The sequence below is a fragment of the Dioscorea cayenensis genome, chromosome 18, assembly GCF_009730915.1.
Source record: "Dioscorea cayenensis subsp. rotundata cultivar TDr96_F1 chromosome 18, TDr96_F1_v2_PseudoChromosome.rev07_lg8_w22 25.fasta, whole genome shotgun sequence".
NCBI classification, from domain to species: domain Eukaryota; kingdom Viridiplantae; phylum Streptophyta; class Magnoliopsida; order Dioscoreales; family Dioscoreaceae; genus Dioscorea; species Dioscorea cayenensis.
This window is the reverse complement of record NC_052488.1, coordinates 20545652-20565257: the sequence shown is the minus strand read 5'-3', so window position 1 is coordinate 20565257 and position 19606 is coordinate 20545652. Positions and strand designations below refer to the sequence as shown.

At 33.9% G+C, this 19606-nt stretch overlaps 3 protein-coding genes across 3 annotated transcripts; 1 reads left to right on the top strand and 2 right to left on the bottom strand.

The window, feature by feature from the left end:
• Positions 1 to 229: 229 nt before the first annotated feature.
• Positions 230 to 1198, bottom strand: LOC120282068 (FCS-Like Zinc finger 13-like). Its single transcript, XM_039288799.1, has 2 exons — positions 679 to 1198; positions 230 to 559 (listed from the first exon to the last, which is right to left on the bottom strand). The coding sequence occupies exons 1-2, from the start codon at positions 1065 to 1067 to the stop codon at positions 397 to 399; spliced, it is 552 nt and encodes a 183-aa protein (XP_039144733.1). The 5' UTR covers positions 1068 to 1198; the 3' UTR covers positions 230 to 396.
• Positions 1199 to 5709: 4511 nt separating this feature from the next.
• Positions 5710 to 9602, top strand: LOC120281813 (beta-galactosidase 15-like). The gene is given in 18 exon segments (XM_039288507.1): positions 5710 to 5887; positions 5982 to 6077; positions 6160 to 6165; positions 6167 to 6273; positions 6359 to 6425; positions 6514 to 6606; positions 6710 to 6853; positions 6949 to 7037; positions 7123 to 7228; positions 7304 to 7391; positions 7483 to 7601; positions 7682 to 8040; positions 8112 to 8310; positions 8420 to 8533; positions 8619 to 8735; positions 8817 to 9025; positions 9113 to 9221; positions 9223 to 9602. Coding segments are annotated over 18 exon segments (2481 nt in total). The 5' UTR covers positions 5710 to 5716; the 3' UTR covers positions 9511 to 9602.
• A 1971-nt stretch (positions 9603 to 11573) lies between these two features.
• On the bottom strand, positions 11574 to 18563 carry LOC120282276 (serine/threonine-protein phosphatase 2A 65 kDa regulatory subunit A beta isoform-like). Its single transcript, XM_039289048.1, is given in 14 exon segments — positions 11574 to 11929; positions 12057 to 12123; positions 12231 to 12370; positions 12517 to 12609; positions 13727 to 13909; positions 14189 to 14293; positions 14601 to 14681; positions 14801 to 14942; positions 15174 to 15253; positions 15459 to 15551; positions 15553 to 15572; positions 16034 to 16280; positions 17247 to 17660; positions 18459 to 18563. Coding segments are annotated over 13 exon segments (1764 nt in total). The 5' UTR covers positions 17640 to 17660; positions 18459 to 18563; the 3' UTR covers positions 11574 to 11809.
• Positions 18564 to 19606: the final 1043 nt, after the last annotated feature.

Genomic DNA, 19606 nt, shown 5'->3' with positions numbered 1-19606 from the left:
TCTGCAAGTTGTTAATACTCAGTTCAATGTACTTCATCACATGCTTAAATGTTGGCCTGACATGTAGGCCCTTCTTTCTTAAAATTCCTTAACAAATAGATATGAATTCATATATACTTGTTTGATGAGAATAGTTGAGCTACTAGAATAGTTATAGTCTTGCAGGTTGTTCAATTGTATTAGAATAAGAAACTTGCACGCCTTTGCAACTGATGAAAAGAAACACAAATCAAAAACACTTGCTCATCAATCCAAAATTTTCCCTCTTACTAATTTCATATATGTTGGTATACAAAGTTTGTTACTATCTGCCGCATTTTCATACAAGGAAGCCAGATTTCATCCTTTCCTAATTAACTCAGTTCTCATGGAGATCACCATCTTCTTAGTGATGCATCACACTGCTACTACACCGGTGAAGAACAAGCGCCCACCGGAGCACGGTGAGCTCACCATCTCCGGCGCCACCTTCGACACCTCAGACCCACATTTCTCCTTGCATTCATCATTCACAATCTGCCTATACCTACACTCCACACTGCAAAACGCCTTCTCCCCTCTGCACACAACACACACAAAAACACAAATCTCTAACTCAGAAAATCACTTCTTGACAACTTATCCAAAAACTCAAAACACAACATATTTATATAAAGAAATTAACATCATTTGTATTACCTATACATGTATATATCTTTTCCATGCAACCTTTTCCTGCAGAGATAACAACAACTGAGGAAATCCATTGCCGGAGACCCCACCTCAGACACCTCCAAACACCCTCTAAGTCTACTACCACTTCTCCGGTCACCACCACCAATGGTCACCGGAGCTGATACATTAAATCTCCGACAAGCCTCGCTGCCACTGGCCTTATCCAAAGCAGCCAAGATGCCTAACCCAACACCATCAGCTTCCCTATTCCTCCACCCTTTCAACAACTGTGAGTCACGCTCTAATGGGCTCGCCGGAGTTGAGCTTGCGCCACCTAAAGCTGCTCTTTCTCCGGTCATTATCGTCTCCGGTAATCTCCGGATAATTGGCCTTAATTGCTTGGCCATGAACATACTATATATGTTACTAGTTAGTTACCAATCTCTCTTTGAATTGGCAATGATTTAGAAAGAACAACGAGGAAGAAGAAGAAGAAGAAGAGGAGATGATGATGGAGAAACTACTTGTTGGCTTTTGGTCTTTGCTTCACAATCTTTTTAAAGCACTACAAAACTCTTGACTGTTTGATTAAATTAAAAATTAACATTAAAATATATTGTATCATATTATATTATATTATATTATATTATATTATATTATTATTGTGATTGTTAATTTATCATTTTATATAATAAAAAAAACAAAAGAATCGACATTGGGATCTCCCCCACAGCCATTGAATTATTGGATGGTGATTGAGACCGGAAACTCACACAACTGCTTGTGTGCAAGTCTCCTACACACAAACAGCTCTCTCTATAGACAACTATTATTTATGAACTATTAAAGTTACTTGTAATATATTTTCTTTTATAATTATTGTTTAGTTATCATATATATATATTTCGGAGATTAGAATGATCTATTTATACCTTTATCAGTGGAACTGTGGAAGTGAGTTTGAATCTCATTTTATAGAAAATGAAAGTATAAATAAATTAAAATATTAACTATATATTTATGTATGCAGCATATTTGTATGATTATATTTATTTTATTAATGTTAGATTTTATATTTTTGATACTAGTGGGCTCTATATGGGATTTATATGGGCTTAGGGGTCTTACACCAAAAAAGTCTCAAGACTTAGTGGCTCAACCTTTATACCTATATATAAACCCATTACTAATTTCATTACACAACCGACTGCAGACTTATATTTCAACATCCTCCCTCGAGCTCAACTACTGATCGAACTCTGCATGACTGCATACACCGGGAGGTCCCTGCTTACTGGGGACTTGTCTGCTTTAACTTTATGTTCCCTTCCTGAACCTCGTGATTTTACTAGATCCCACTATAATCGCCTCTTTTTTATCGTGATCAATTTTTTCCCCTGGCTCCCGATACCACTGTTAGATTTTATATTTTTGATCTAGTATGCCTATATGTAGCTTTATATGGGAGCTAGGGGTCTTACACCAAAAAAGTCTCAAGACTTAGCTACCAACCTTTATACCTATATATAAACCCATTACAATTCTATTACACAACCGATGTGGTACTATATTTCCAACAATTAATGTATATATATATGGAATATAATATAGACACAAAATTATATTATAAATATTAATTTTTATATCGTTATATAGTTTTTTTCTAAATACTAATATATTATTATTATTATATATACAGTGGGGGTGTGTGTGTGGTGGAGCAACGCTGAAAAACGACTTCTTAGAAAACGTCAGGGAAGTCCATGTCAAATGATTGAAACCGTGAACCGGGAAAGAAGGACACGTGCCAGTGATTCGCGGTGGGAGATACTACCATGCGAGTGCTTTGCCCGGCACCTGTCTGTCAATCACGGTTGCTGGACGCTGGTGGTGACAAGAACCAAATTCCATGTTAATTGACTTAAATACCCCTGCTCTCCTCAAATTATTTGGGTTATTTGTGACCACTTTCACTATTCTCTTATAAACATCATTTTCATGTCTATACTTTATAAATTATTTTATATATTTAATATATAATTAATTTAAAAAAATAAAAAATTAGTATTATTACTTTAAAAATTTATGTAGTACGAAGAAAATACACAAAATTATTATAATTATTATTTTTTAATTATACATTAATAGAGAATCAAACTTAAAACTTTTTATATCAAAATTAAATGTTGTTGTGTTAGTTTGCTATATTAATTATACAAATAATTTTTTTAAAAATATTTTTTTATAATTTTTTTTAATATATTTATATAGGAGAAAGACTTGACACGTAACACAAAGATTATATAAAAATAATAATAAATTTAATGTAATTTTTGTAAAAATATAATAATAATAAAAAAAGGTATTTTTGTAAAATCACTATCAAACAGTGGGTGGATTTCCGGTTTTCAAAGCAAGGGCAGTTCCGTCATTAAGCAGGGAGCAAAGATCGTCAAGTGGTGGGTCCCTATTCCAATGTCCTCACGTGTTGCTTTTCCCAACTGAACGCGCCACGTGACATGTGTGGGCCTTCCTTGCCCCACTAAACGACAAGACTATACACGTCAGCTAAGGCTCACCATTCCAAAACATCTTCATGGGCCGGGCCCCACACTGTCCATCACTACTAATAAATTTAGCCCATGGGCCCCATTTTCCAGATGGATTGGGCCCACTGCAAGTGGTATGGTAGGTATGACAGATGGGACCTTTCTTGCTTTTCCCTTAATAATAGTAATCAAATAAATTTCATATATATATATATATATAATTAAGAATATGTCATTAGTTGAAGACAACCATGTAATAATAGTAATCAAATAAAGTATGTTTTTAAATATCAATATTAGATGTGATTGAGTTGGACCACTTAATTATTTTATTCATTTATTTTCTAATTTTTTTATGAACCACTTGAAATTCCACTCAATATATATATATATAGATATAGAGAGAGAGAGAGAGAGAGAGAGAGAGAATAAAATCAATGTAAAAAAAAAAGAAAAAAACAATCTTAATAAAGGTTCAATTTGTCAAAAAAAAAAAAAAAAAATCTTAATAAAGGTTATATGTTGGATGTCACTTGTTAGCAAAAAGATAAGCTTGATTTGTTGAATGGTTGCTTTCAAGAACCATATTCTATTAACTTGATTGGACTATGAGCATCTTATAATATTATCTTGGTTAATTGGGTTATTTATTTATTTCTTTAGAAAAAGTATCACATCTATGTTGAAAAAGACCTTGATATTCTTAATCCACTATATTTTATTTTTTATTTTTTAGTGACAAATAAAAAAGGGAAAAGGTCGAACATTGAAGATATACTTGTTTTATTTTCTTGGCATATAATTATAAAAAGAAGAGAATTAATTTATGGGCATGATTTACATGGAATTATTTTGATTAGTTTTGATTGGACACTTTAGATGTTGTTTGAGAGCATTATATGTAGTTTAAGTAATATGGTTTGCTCCAAGGGAACAAGTAATAATCAAAGAAGGCAAGTGTATGCTTTTTTATATTTGAGTTGAAGTATCTATATATAAATAACTAAGATTTAGTTGGTGAGGATTAGAGCACTAGTTGTTAAATGTTAGTAGTTTAAGAAGTACTTATTCTATGCATTGTTTTGTTGGGGTGATATCTAATTAAAAAAAGTTTTTTTGATGATTTTCTCTAAAACTATTTATATTGCACAACTAAAATTCTTTTGGGTGGTGTATGTGTGTTATGTATAGAGGTAATTTAAAAAAAATAAAAAATATAATTTTGATGATTGATTAAAAAACATTTCTATTGCAAAACTGCCATTTGAAACTACTTTCATCACCTAAATTAAGTTGGTTAAAGTGTTGGCTTTTGTTTTTTTATTCAAAATTTTAAAATTTAAGGTAAGTATTTATTTGTTAATAGGTGAAATAAAAAATATTTAAGTCTGCATTTCTATATTTAAGGAATTTTTTCCCCTGTTTTTATTCAAATGTTGGCTCTGTATATTTTTTTGTAAAAAAATTATCTTTACAAAAAAATAAAATTTGAAATATTTCTTTTTTAATTTCAACAAATTGAGGTTTGAAACTATCAACTCCCTATTCCACCTTGCCAATTTAATCTTGGCAAAAAAAAATAATAATTCAAATTATCCCTTTTAGGACTAATTAAGTTAGTTTTGTAATATAAATATTTTTGAGTAAATCGTCAAAATATTATTTTTTTATTAGTTAAAAAACTTCCCCATATATATACCTAATTTCACTAATAAATAGTATAAATTGCATTCTTACTTTTTAAAATTTCTTATAACAATATTAACATGCCATTGCACAGAATCACATACACTTTAAATTCTTAATCATATTTTAGAAGAAAGTTGAACCACTTATGATGTTCTGTATAAGAGTTAATGACACTATCACTGGTCCATTTTAATTTTTAATTTGCCATTAACTTCTTAACTTAAAAATGTTTATAATTAATTTTTTTATCAACTAATAATCAACCAAGTTTCATGTAACAATCCATATAGAATTAAATTAAATTAAATTAAAATAAAAATTTTATTGAAATTGTTCTTTTTGGAAATTTCCCAAAAAGCTAAGCATCATGGAGAGCTATAAAAGTTCACAAACTGTCTAATTTCTAGGAGTCAATGACTATTTATAGCTATTATCTTGGACTTTGTAATGTCTTCAAAAAATTTCTAATCTCTAGTGAACCCTTTTTGGATTGTTCTTGATCAATGAAATGAAATAAGAGACTCATAGTGAACCCTTTTTTAATTTGCACATTTTTTTTTTAATATAATTCACTAAATATTCACTTATGTTCAAATTTTGACATAGATAACAAACTCAAACAACTATCATAAGAATGAGGATCTAAATCAACAGAAAACAAAATCCACTTCCCTACAAAATCTAAAATTAAAAGATAAGTTTAAACATTTAAATAAATTTGAATTCAAATAAAGTTTGTTAAGTTATTTGGTTATAAAACATACATGCATGCATGCATGCATGCATTGTTCATTCATTCTTGCCTAATTCTTACACTTCCATCAATGTCTTCCTTTTTACTTCCTTCTTTTACTTCTCTTGTTCTTATTCTTTTGCATTTCTTTGTTCTTGTTTCTTCTACTGAAGTAACTCATGATGGAAGAGCTATTATTATTGATGGAGAGAAAAAGTTACTGTTTTCTGGTTCTATTCACTATCCACGTAGCACTCCTGAGGTTTTAATTAAATCCATAATTAAGTTTCATGATTATGTTTATGATTACTGTTATTTATAACTTCATTTTTTTTTTAAATGTATTTTGTTCTTAGATGTGGCCTCATTTGATTCAAAAGGCGAAACTCGGAGGCCTTGATGCAATTGAAACTTATGTTTTCTGGAATGCTCATGAGCCCAGACAACGAGAGGTTGATCAATTAATACTTATTGTTTTTACTTTTTTAATGGAATTACAAGCATGAATTTTACTTGGATGGTTTTTTTTTACAGTATAACTTTTGAAGGGAATTTGGATCTTATTAGATTTCTTAAGGAAATCAAGAATGCTGGGTTGTATTCTGTTCTCAGAATTGGACCTTATGCTTGTGCAGAGTGGAATTATGGGTAACTTTTTTTTTTTTTACTTGTATATATATATATATATTATTATTATTATTATTTTTACTGATGTGAAAATGTTGTATTTCAGAGGTTTTCCTGTATGGTTGAGGAACATACCAGGATTGCAATTTAGGACTGATAACAAACAATTTGAGGTTTGTCATCTTCAATGGATGAATAATATTTAATGATGTTTTAATTAATTCCGAATCATTAACTGTTTTTCATATTTCTGATCAACAGAATGAAATGCAAAACTTCACTACATTGATAGTGAACATGATAAAAAATGAGCAGCTTTTAGCACCTCAAGGAGGTCCTATCATCTTAGCTCAGGTATACATACATATATATTTATTTCGATGTTCTCATGACATATAAATATATATATATCACATTGATAAGAAATTTGTTTGAATAATGTATGTAAAATGAACAGATTGAGAATGAGTATGGGAACATTATGAAACCATTTGGAGAAGCAGGAAAAAGATATGTGCAATGGTGTGCTAAAATGGCAGAATCTCAAAACATTGGTGTTCCATGGGTGATGTGCCAACAACCAGATGCTCCACAACCTATGGTTTGTAATTCCTCTCTTTAATTATTATCATCATCATGATCACTTAATTAGTCTCTAACTATTTTGAATTCACATATTTCTTTTTTTTGGTTTAGATCAACACATGCAATGGATTTTATTGTGATAGCTTCAAGCCTAACAACCCGAAAAGTCCGAAGATGTGGACCGAGAACTGGACTGGATGGTATGAATTACTTGGATGTATGGAAATTATATATATTGTGTACTTTGTAGACAGGAACTAATGATGAATGTGAAATGATTTATAGGTTTCAGAAATGGAGTGAAGCTAAGCCTCATCGCCGAGCCGAAGATTTGGCCTTTTCGGTTGCGCGGTTTTTCCAAACTGGAGGAACTTTCCAAAACTATTACATGGTTAGCGAATTGTAATATTTAGAACAGAGAAAACAATAGCTCTGATACCATATTAACAAGAGCATTTTTTATCAGTATCACGGAGGTACTAATTTCGGTCGCTTTGCCGGAGGCCCATACATCTCAACAACATATGATTATGATGCTCCTCTTGACGAATATGGTAATTAAACTCACATATATTATAGACATATATGTATATGTATATAATTCAAACTGAAAAAATAATAATTTTGTTGTATAACATTGGATAGGAAACTTAAGGCAACCAAAATGGGGACACCTGAAGGAGCTACATGCTGCAATCAAAATGATGGACAAGGCTCTTCTTCAAGGCAATGCGACGGACACAGACCTCGGAAACGGCGTGACGGTATAATTCTTTGGTCTTAATTTGTTTGAATTGGTTGAAATATATTTGATATCTTGATATATAACTATTCATATGAACAGGCAACAAAATATACAGATGAAGGTAATGCCTGTGGTTGTTTCCTCAGCAACATAAACACGACGACAGATTTCACAGTTGTGTTCGAAGGAGCAGAGTATTTCTTGCCTGCATGGTCTGTCAGTGTTGCACCAGATTGCAAGTTAGAGGTGTATAACACTGCAAAGGTTAACACTGAAACTCACATTATGATCAAGAAGCCTGATACATGTAAAGAAGGGTCTCAGAAGCTAAGCTGGTCATGGTTGTCTGAGATGCATGGTGATAACCTCAAAGGAGTTGGTTCTTTCTCTGCTCAAAGGCTTTTGGAGCAAACTTCTAGTACTGTTGATGATAGTGATTATCTTTGGTACATGACAAGGTAATGAATTTTATAAGCTTTGGCTATTTATTTAACTAAGTTTATATAAATAATCTTATGGTTGTTTTCAGTGTTGATGTTAAGGAGAAGGAAGTCATGGTTCTTAGTGTTAATACAACTGGTCATGTCCTTCATGCATTTGTGAATGGGGAGCTTGTAGGGTCTCAGTATTCCTTGAAATCTGAATGGAACTTTGTGTTTGAGAAGAATGTTTCTCTTAATGCTGGCATTAATTACATTTCACTTCTTAGTGCCACTGTTGGATTAGAGGTGAGTTTTCTTCTTCTATTTTTTTTTTTCTCTTTCTAATTATTATTTGCCTTGACTTCATTTCATTTGAGTGTGTTTTGTAATTTTCTGCTGTTTTTTTTTTCTGCAGAATTATGGCTCATTCTTTGAGTATGATTCATATGGAATTGTTGGTGGTCCTGTGAAACTAATTGGGAATGGGAACAATTCAATAGATTTGACAAAGAATAAATGGTCATATAAGGTTGATTATAAATTGACATTCTCACAAGAAGACAAGCTTTTGTAATTTTTCATTTAAACTGAAAATTTTCAAACATTTACATCAGATTGGATTGAATGGAATGGAGAAGCAACAAGTCTTTGCTGATGAGAACTGCAACACTAGAAGCCTACAATGGAAAACAGATTACATTCCAACACTTAAACCCTTCACTTGGTACAAAGTAAGCACTTGTTAACTGTTTCATTAATGTACATAGTTTTGAATGTATAGAACTCATGAGTTTCTTGATTTGTTCCCATAGGCGAACTTTGAATCGCCGATTGGCGATGAGCCAGTAGTGGTGGACTTGCTAGGAATGGGTAAGGGAGCTGCCTGGGTGAATGGCTATAGTCTTGGTAGGTTCTGGCCAAACTATACTGCTGATCCTAATGCATGCAAGCCTTGTGATTATCGTGGACAATACACTGATTCCCGCTGTCGAACCGATTGTGGCGAGCCTTCTCAGAGATGGTTGTTTCATCATTCTTCATTAACATCTATATTTTATCTACTTTTTATCTTGTTCAATATGTGTTCATTTTGTGAAAATTTGATTAGGTATCATGTACCAAGATCATTCTTGAAGGCTGGATTGCCAAACACATTGGTTCTGTTTGAAGAATTCGGCGGTGATCCTCTGGGAATTAACTTCCAGACTGTGACTGTAGGGAACTACTTGTGCCAAAGTTGATGAAGGAAAGACTCTTGTATTAACATGTCAAGCAGGAAGATTGATCTCCGATGTCACTTTCGCCGCCTATGGTGACATTCAAGGTGAGTGTGGCTCATTCAAGACAGCGAAATGCGAGTCCGGTGAGCCTGTTCTCTCATTGATCAAACAAGAGTGCATTGGCAAGCCATTGTGTTCAATCGATGTGGCGATTGAAAAGCTCGGTGCATGTGCTAGTTGTGCAGGAATTCCAAAGAAACTCGCTGTTGAGGCTGTTTGCTCTTAATCTGTATTAGTTTTGAAAGACAACATCCAGTTGTTTTGAGTTTGTTCTCATTTCAAGCTTCATGAGGCCTGTTTAGACCATGTTTGATTGAATAAATTCATGTTCTATTCAATATGTGTGTGTTAAATTGTTAGTCAGATTTGGTTCTTGAGTGCACAACTTGTGTCCAAGTGCATGCAACATGTCAAGGTAACAAAACTGGTATAAAAATAAACTGCTTCTTATCATCTATTCCCTTGTAAAAATCTCACCAATGAACTCTTAACATAGATAATTTTCTTGGAAGAATAATGAGTACTTTCAGAAATTTGTTGCTGGCTCTGTTGTTCTTGTGGCATTGCTTGAAATCTTATACTTTAAATGATTGTTATGACTCAAGAGTGATAACTATCGATGGAGAAAGAAGAGTACTCATATCAGGATCCATACATTATCCAAGAAGCACTGCACAGGTTTGCTTTGATCAATTCATTAGGCAAATCATGCATTGTTTTTTGTTTTTATAGTAATTATTTGCTCAATTTTTTTTGTTCAGATGTGTGGCCGGGTCTGATTCAGAAGGCAAAAGACGGCAGTCTAAATGCGCCATTGATATGCATATATTTTGTTATTTTCATGAACCTAAACATCAAGAGGTTTCAGCATTTTCTTGTTCATGATAGTAATATTTAGGAAAAAAAATAAAAGCTTTCTGTTTTTTTTTTATTTTCTTTTTCTTTTGATCAGTATAACTTTGAGGGTGAACTCGACTTCAATGGTATATTTAATTTTATTTAATTCACTCTAAGCTATAAATTAGCATTAAACATTGAATGAATTTTTCTGCAGATAAACACTTGCAATGGATTTTACAGTGATGAATTCCAGCCAAGCAGTCCGAATTTCCAGAAAATGTGGACAGAGAATTGGACAGGATGGTTGGTTTACATTTCAGTTAATTTTTTTTTTTTACAACTCTAATTAATTTGATGTATTTAAAACTTCAAATTGTCAGTTTTAAAGCTTGAGGAAATGCAGTCGTCAAGTTCTTTGAATCTGGAGGGACTTACCAAAACTTATGATATGGTATTTTCATGTGCAAAAGTGATTAATTTACACAGAAAAACACTGACTTTAAATTCCTTCAGTATATATCATGGAAGAACAAACTTTGGTCACACCTCAGGTGGTCCTTTCTTAGTAACTTCTTATGAATTTGATGCTCTTCTCGACAATTAAATACAGTAATATAATCACCAATTCTTATGTTCATCTACAAATCAAAACTGCTAAAAAAATAAAATTAACTAATTAAGATGATGGAGAAAGTAATAACTCAAGGAGACGTTACTTCAACTGACTATGGAAATTCAGTAAAGGTGACCAAGTACTCAATCAATGGAACTACTGAAGCTGGATGTTTCATAGTAAATGCTAATCAATATATCAATGAAACAGTGAACTTCAAAGGCTCCGATTACTTTTTTCCCGCTCAATCGATTAGTGTACTCCCTTGATGTTTAGGCTCATGTTTGGAGACTGAATTTTACAGCATTTCAACAGAATTATGGAGCACATTTTGACGATTGGCCAGCAGGAAAAGTTAATGGACCTGTCAAACTAGTTGCAGAAGGTAACAGTATCATAAATTTAACATCAAACACATGGTCATACAAGGTATAATGATTTTAACTTATTTACGATGCCTATGGCTCACCAATATCATCCATGAATACTAATGCTAGGTTCGATGATAAAATTATCCACCACCTTTCATGTATTCTGAGGGTAAATTAACTAAAATAATTCATGCTTGACTCAGCAACAAGAGTTTATTCCATGGCCAAATTTAGATTTGAATTTTATAAACACATTTCTTGGAAATTATTTGGTGTTTTCTATTCTCTTCTAAGCTTCAAAAAGCATAACATCACCCTCTTAACTATGCACAAATAAAACATTAACACCAAAATGCAGACCCTGGCCATGAAATCAAAACCAAGTCTCTGGAAACAGATTGGACCAAAATCAACGCTTAGATGCACATGAATGATGGACAGCACAACATAACGCACATAATTCACAGAAATTACAACTGGAATTCATGGCCTATTTGGTTATGTTTTCATCCTGAACTTAAAAAACACAACAAAAGAGGGAGGGCAAAAATACAAGGAAAAAATAAAAAGAATTGTCCTTCATCAAAGAACATTCTTAATCAGGAATGAATAAGCACGCCCGCGCGCACAAACAGTAGCACTACCCTCACCTGATCAATCACTGTATAGCAATTCAGGGATGACTTTAAGGACTAGATTTTCTAGCTAGACATCATGACCTGATCCAATGCATGAATGGCCTGGCTCGCAAAGTACCTAACATCCACATCTGGATCCTCACTGAGCTCAACAAGAGAGGGCCTAATAGTGTTCTCCACCACCTGGACACGAACATATACTTTCATCAGCAAAGGGAGAAAAAAAAGGGCATACTTTAACAAGACTTCTACGAGGAAATAACATGTTGATGAATTATCAGTTTCACAACTCTTCCATTTGGCTACTTACAGACTGGTCAACTATTGGTATTAGAGATTGCAATACTTTTGCAACATTAAATTTGATGTTGGGAACCCTGTGACAGAAAAAGTCACTTTGTCAGGATCCAACTAAATGAGAATAACACAAGGAAAAATAAATATATTTCTATGCATATTTGCTACAAATGTGATAGCCATTCACCTATCCTTTGAAGCATTTACAATAACTGGCAATAAGTTATGGCATGTGATGTCAGATCCGAGAACCGGGGCAAGTAAAGAGATTGCCTGCAAGATGGTCATACGATACAAATAATGTGGATTATTGGCCTTCTCCAGCACCTGGATCAAGAGAATTGGTTAGAACAGACAACTGCAATGTTCTTGTGCCAAAGAAAAGAAAAAAAAAAGGAAGACAACTGTTAGTACAGGATTTCAAAGAAAAAGAAACTTAATGGTGAAAAAAAAAAACTAACTAAGATGCAAACCTGGGGAATTATATGCTGCATTGCCCATTCAGGGCCAAATTCTTCTGCAAGGCGCTTCAAGTTATTAGCTGCTGCATCACGAATTGAAAACACCTGTGCAATAATCATTTGCTCCAAGTTATTTAACCTATGGTAAATGACTTGTTCAGCTTGATAACGTTCATAGGAATGAAAGTCAATACATAGTTGATATACTTTGTCAAAGATAGCCTCAAGTGTGCTATTAGTCCCTATACCAGGCATACAATGCACTTTCGTTATTGCATTTTAGAAAAAAGAGTATTATGGCCCTTGTACTATGCTGATAAAGTTCATTTTGATTCATAACACTTGCATGGTGCACACATAACAATATGCCCATGTTAGCTGCCATGTGGCATTTTTTGAAATAAAATTTTAATTGTTTACTAATAAAAAAAAATTTTAAAAATCTTTTTATTTTTTTGAAAAAAATTAAAATTAATAAGAAAATATTAACCTATTATTTACATTTTAAAAATTTGTATTAATAAATTTTAAATTAAATATTTTATAAATTTAAAATTAAAAAATATTAAAAAAAAAATTATAACTAAAAACTTAATTTAAAAAATAAAAAAAGCCATGTAACAGCTAATGTGGCAAGTTACGCCATGTAAGTTTTAAGAAAAAATAAAAAACATTTTTCAAACTGATGGCACAGGGTTAACATAAATGTGAACTGCCCTATCATTGAAATATGTCGAACTCAACATAAAAAATTTTTTTTAGACAAAAACGAAATGCATTGACACATTGCAAGTGCACACGTGTAAGCGACAGAGACCATGAACTTTATACATATGCTCCTCAAATAGGACTAAAGTGCACTATAAGCTCTAGCCATGCAGAGAATACAAAAACAGCAAGAATATCCCTGGTAGCCAACTACTGCATTTATACAGATCAAAGATCTGGTAATCATTTCTTCTAAGTAAATCAAAACTTGAAATTTTTGGTCTGTCTCGATATCACGGGTACCTTGGTTATCACTTCGGAAATAATTTCAGTTTCTAAACTGAAGAACTTTAGTTACTCTAATGAGGATACAAAACTTAAATGGTGTGTACGGCATGCATTTATCAAATAATAATCACAACACCATTAATACCTGCAATAATTAAAGTCAATAAAAGGGAAATATTCCAACATCAGTTGGTAATTTCTAGTCTTTTGGAGAGATTTAGAATACCTTATCTTCCAACCACTGCATGCAAAGAGCACCAAGTCTGTCGTCAAAAAATCTCACCCCCAACTGACTGGCCAATAAAGGGATGTACTCAATTATCGCAAGCCGCACCCTCCAGTGCCTGTCCTCTGCAAGCTCCACAATAGCTGGCAACAGTGATTGAGAGAGCAAGTCAATCCCAATAACCTGCGAAACACAGTTTTAGATAAATTTTTTTTTTTTCTGTTTTGGAAACTGTAGTGTCTCCCTATATAGCAACACAAAATGTTTAATCTACTTAACATTGATAAACACTAACTTTTCCAAGCAAAAAGCTCGGGCCAGTACCACAACAAGCATCATCATGCATGCAAATCATACCCAGTGATCAACACATAAGCAAACCATATATTTCTTTGTTATTAATTACAGTCAATTATTAAATATCGATGACACAGATGACAAACAATTTCAAACTGCACGCACCTGATTTACTTGGTCAAGTTTGCTGATAATGTTGAGTCTAACATCAGGGAACTCGTCCTTGAGTAGAGAAAGGAAAATTGGTAGTAATTGTTCGATGGTTGCATCCTACAGAAGACCAGAACACATTGAGCTTGTTCATACACAAAGTACTGAATGCAGGAAAGCTGAGGAAAAAGCATCTATCTACTAAGAATATGTATGGTTATAGAATTTCAAGGGGGAATTTAAGCAGATTTTCATAGATTAAAAAAAATGGCTTTAAAAGAACATGAAGCATGTCTCCCAGAGAATTTTAATCAGAAAAATTTAAATAATAAAGACTACTTGACCAGTATACAAGTCTAGGATCATATGCAAATCCATATTTGGTCCAATTCCATAGAACATGTGCAAATAAAACATAGACTCATACCTTTCCCAGAACAGGTGCCATACCCATAATTACAGAGGCCAAAGCTGAGCGCACATGCTGGGAAGAATCTGAAGACAAGTCCTAGAACAAGCAGCACCGAAATATCACAAAGAGAAGAAAAAGAAGAATAATTTTAAGACATCCACAAAAATCAAGGGAAAAACCTAAACCCTACTTAGGATGAAGGGCAGCAAGGTCACCTTCACACATGGGAGAATCTGCTGGATTGCAAGTTGGGGGTTCAGGATCCTACAAAATTTAGTGACCTTCCCAGCAGCAGCTATGCGTACTTCCGCCTCATTATCACGAAGAAGCCGTACATATGCAGGCACTAGATCCACCCTGGAAAAGGTATAGGAGTCAGCATGTCAAAATCATTTGAAAAATTAAAAAGGATCCTGCATTTCAATAATTCACAATGGATGTTTGAGTCATTTATATTGAACTTTTATAAGAGAAAAATATGGAGAAGCACAAAAGACACAAGAAAGTAAACCAACTTAAATCAGTAAACTCTAATATGCTTAGAAGGGCCACATAATGTGGTGTCACATGAGCTACAAAATAAATTACCTGGTGGGTTCTGAACCAACAGCTTCACAAAGTTCATACAATTGATTTGCGACAATGTACCGGACACGCCAAGACTTATCCTAAACATGAAATTGACCAATCAGGTTCAAAACATTGAAAACAATCTTTGTTGGATATCAAACAACTTGTGACAACATTCAAAAAATATTTAATTGCAACTCTCAAGAAAGCAAGCATAGCTTGCCGAAAGACATGTCTCTGAAATGTGCAAAAAGAAAAGAAAAAAAATTCTCTTTAACCAATATGGGCTTGCAGCAGGCATACCTGTGAGAAATTTACAATGACTGGAAGGATATGTGCTACACAATCCTGGGGTTCCAGCAACTTCCCCAGAGCTGCACAACACTCAACAGCCAAACAGGCGAACCGAGTCTTGGTCTGGGACATAAAGAGATCAATGAAATTCAAATAAGAACAATCTACATGGAATAAAGTTCATTTATCATAGTGCATGGTCTGGCCAAAAGATTCAGAAGATAAACTTAATCTAAATTCTATTAATTCTCAGAAACATACATCTTCCAACAGTGTGTTGTACATAAATAGGCTTCTAAAAGGAAAACTACTTATTGTAATATCTTGCCACCTTTCAAGCTTTCCATGATATTTCATATCTCAATTACTGGTCAAATGAAACATTTCATAACAGTATTTTTTTTATAAAAAAACCCCAACACCAATCACAATAAGGTCTCTCCCATAAAAGTACGCCACAATGATGAACATCAGAAGTGTGTTAAATGTCACCTCACTGAGACCTCACTGGGACAACAACACATAGTAAAGAACATGTAGCTATTGCTAATGATCAATGACAAACATAGTCAATATAGGCATACCATCTTGTGTAAGATCTTCAAAAACTGACATGATATCAGTCTTTAGAAAACTGGGTTCAACTGTAGCAGCAAATTTCCCAAGGTTTGAAGCAGCGGATCTTCTCACCATAGGCATGTCATCCTGGCATAATTGGCCATAGATAGATCTTAATTCTGCCTTGATAAGTTCAGGTGCACTGGGATAGGCAATGTGAAAAAGCCCACATGAGGAAACTCGTGCAGTAAACCACTCACCCGCAGCTAGCCTCTAGAAATAAGAATCAATAGCAAGACAGTGCATGAGAAATTATCTCAGGATGCTGTGACCATCTCTAACATTTAGAATAAACAGAGCATCAGAAAAATAATTCATTGATAATGTATCTGTACATAAAAATTATAATTCCAGATTAGAAGCAATGTGGCCTCAAGCATGCTAACCAAAAAAGATGGAGATATCTTTTGTTATAATCACAAATGTACCAGTACACTTAAAGGTTAAAAATGACTTGTCAAGTAAAACAGTGGACGTCATTCAGCTTTACAACTTGACCAAGTGGCTTCATCAGCAAAAATTTGATGTTCTCTAAGAGTTAACTGGCATAATGATCAAATTAAGGGCATAAACACAATACCTAGAAGGCAAAAGAACTAACCACAGCATATTAAATTTGATGAAGTCCTTGTTGTATTAAAGAACTAGATATATAATAAATTTTTATGAAAAAAAACTGTTAAGATCTGCCACAGCTTTCAAAAACCATGCAAGAAATACATTACTGACAGCTTACTATGATTGTACTTCTTAAATATTTACCACAACATATTGTAAAATAGAATAATCACTAGAGTGCCATCTATCTTTGATTTTATGATTAATTCAAGAATGCATCTTCCTATCCAAAATAACAAGTTATTTTGCACAACATCTTCAAGGTCTATAACTTGGATTAATATTCATATAAAATAATCCCTTATTTCACACATTTCAGGGCTATATAGATGACAGCAGAAACAATAAAGTCAACAGCCTGGATACCATTAACTGTGTGCAATAATTATATCAAGTGTATCCCTCAATTTTTACATTTTTCTGGCTTATATGGGATCTACACCAAGATAACTCTTTCTATGAACAGGAACATATAGAAGATGTATATGAAGTATATATTAATCAATAAATCAAGACCTCCTAAGCTAGCATAAATAAGCATAATAAATAGCTTTCCTTTACCTTGGCCAGAGGAATGAACCAATCTACTAAATCACTTTCCTTCATTTGTGCCCCAATTCGACAAAGTGATTCGACTGCTTTGTCTCTGACACAAGTTTCCTCAACAGTACATAATGTTTCCAATGGTGGAAGCAGAACATGTGCATATTCCACTCCCCCAACATATGGAGTAAAAACACCCAACTCTTCAGCCATGGCAAGAAGCACCTCATCATCATCATCATTGTTTTCACTAAGAAAAGGTATCAATTCCTTCCTGGTTCTTTCCTCACCAAGAGCTCGTGCAATTGTAGGAAGCCTACGAATGGAGTTTAGTCTCAACTGAATATCTTCATTTTTCAACTCATCTATCAATACAGCAATTGGATATAATGGCTCATCGATCATAGCCATCACACCTTCCTACTGTCACGGCTGAAAAATGTGTGAGATGGATTTGACTTAGTATCCTTGTAAAGCAATGCCAACCACCAGACCAATAACTGCCATTAAAGCCAAGGAATTCCCTTCAAAATCCAAGGTTAAGCGGATGAAGAAAGAAAATACCTTGAAACAAACATCAATGGGATAAAACTAAAAATGCACACAAAAATGAGCATCAGAATCAACTAATGCTTACTCATGCAATACAACAAAAGTATACTAACAATCAATTTAATAATTCCTAAGGTACAAACAACACAAGTGCACGATATACATTAAGAACATGAAATGCAATAAGATGAAAAAAGAAATCTTGGGACTTGTTTATTTCATGCCCAACATTCCTTTCCGACCACCTGGTCTCCGATTTTAACAAATTTATAACCATCTTCTATTTTCAGCATTTCTAATCAAAACCCACAGCAAAGAACTAATCAACCATACATCCAGATTTCAAATTTACATGTTTTCCAAAGCAAAGTCACATAGTGCTTTTAAAAAAAAACCAAGAATTCACTCGGATTTCACACAGATCTCGCAAACGAATTCTAGGTTAGATTCCTTATCAATCAACCGGCGATCAAATTCAAACAAAAGAAAAGAAGGAAAAATCAGAGCATCCAAGAATGAATCTTGAACCAAATCATATAACCACATAACCTGGTTTACAATCCAAAGAATTTCAGGAAACAAACCAAATCTTCACGAAATCGATAGAAAACCCTAGATCTCAAAAGGGCAAATAAAATGATCCGAGAGCAAGAGAAGTAGGAGGGTGGGGAGACGTACCAAAGTAGAAGATCGCCGGAGAATGGAGGAGACCAGCCGTGAGAACGCCAACGGCGGGAGGAGAGATCGAAGAAGACGAGCTCTCGAGAGGTCGAGATACTAAAAAAGCCAAATGAAGGTGATACGGTCTCGTTTCCGGTTCATATGAACCAAACCGGGTTTTTTATTTGGTCTGAATCGCTTGGTCTGGACCACCACTATGTCCATCATGTAAAATTATAAATGTATAAAATGATTTTTTTTTTCCTCTCTGTGAAATATTTAAGTAAAAATAGAAAACATAGAAAATTCAATAAAAACTCATTAAATGATTTTTTCTGAGAAAATTTAAGTTATTTCCACAGCAAGGCCTTCCATTTTCTACTCAATTTTTAGCTAATTTTCAATCTCTAAAAAAATATATGCTCTGTGTAGTGTACGCAAATTATCCATGACATGTAACGCAGTCTCAAATACGGGATGCCCTCTACGATATGTTCAATTGTTCTCCATTCAAAATTTGCTTCCATGTAGCGTACGCAAAATGTTGGACAATCGTTGCTTCCGGGGGATTGTTAGGGGACAATCACACACATCCTCTAGAGGTAGATCTCTGAATCTGTTGTGGCCCAAATTAATCTCCAAACATAGTTCGAAAAGATCCCGCTCAAACATCATACTCCATCATTAGTTGGAGTATATTAAAAGAGGAATGTTAAGCGTTTGCGAAGAACTTACCATGTCAATGGCATCTGAGTTATACAAAGACGATTGAAGTGAAGAGTAGTGCATGTATTTTGAATTCTCCAAGTCAAGCGTCAGCAAATGATAGTAGTCGTCGAAAATGATTGGCGTCAGGATAATGTCAACGTTTTTGTGGCCAAACATTATATCCTCCATCATGTACACAACCAGGTCTGCCGTGAATTTCAACTTTTGCATGGCGAGCGCCTAAGGACGCGTGACGACGGCTCGTTTTTGGAATGCTAGGGGATTTGAGAGTAACTGTTCACGCATGATGAAGACCAAGATGTCGACGACATTGTCGGGGACTTGATCTTTGCCTTTGAGGAGAAAGTAAATGCTTTCACACATTGTGAACCCGCAATCGTTCCTCCACACTACTGAATTGAAAAAAATATGACAAGAAAAGTTTAACGTTAATCATA

What these genes read in the sequence shown, in the direction of transcription:
- LOC120282068 (XM_039288799.1), bottom strand. Translation starts at nt 1,067, where the DNA reads ATGTTCATGGCCAAGCAATTAAGGCCAATTATCCGGAGATTACCGGAG. An exon ending in AAAGATATATACATGTATAG is followed by an intron (nt 560 to 678) that starts GTAATACAAATG and finishes TGTTGTGTGCAG; the next exon opens with AGGGGAGAAGGCGTTTTGCA.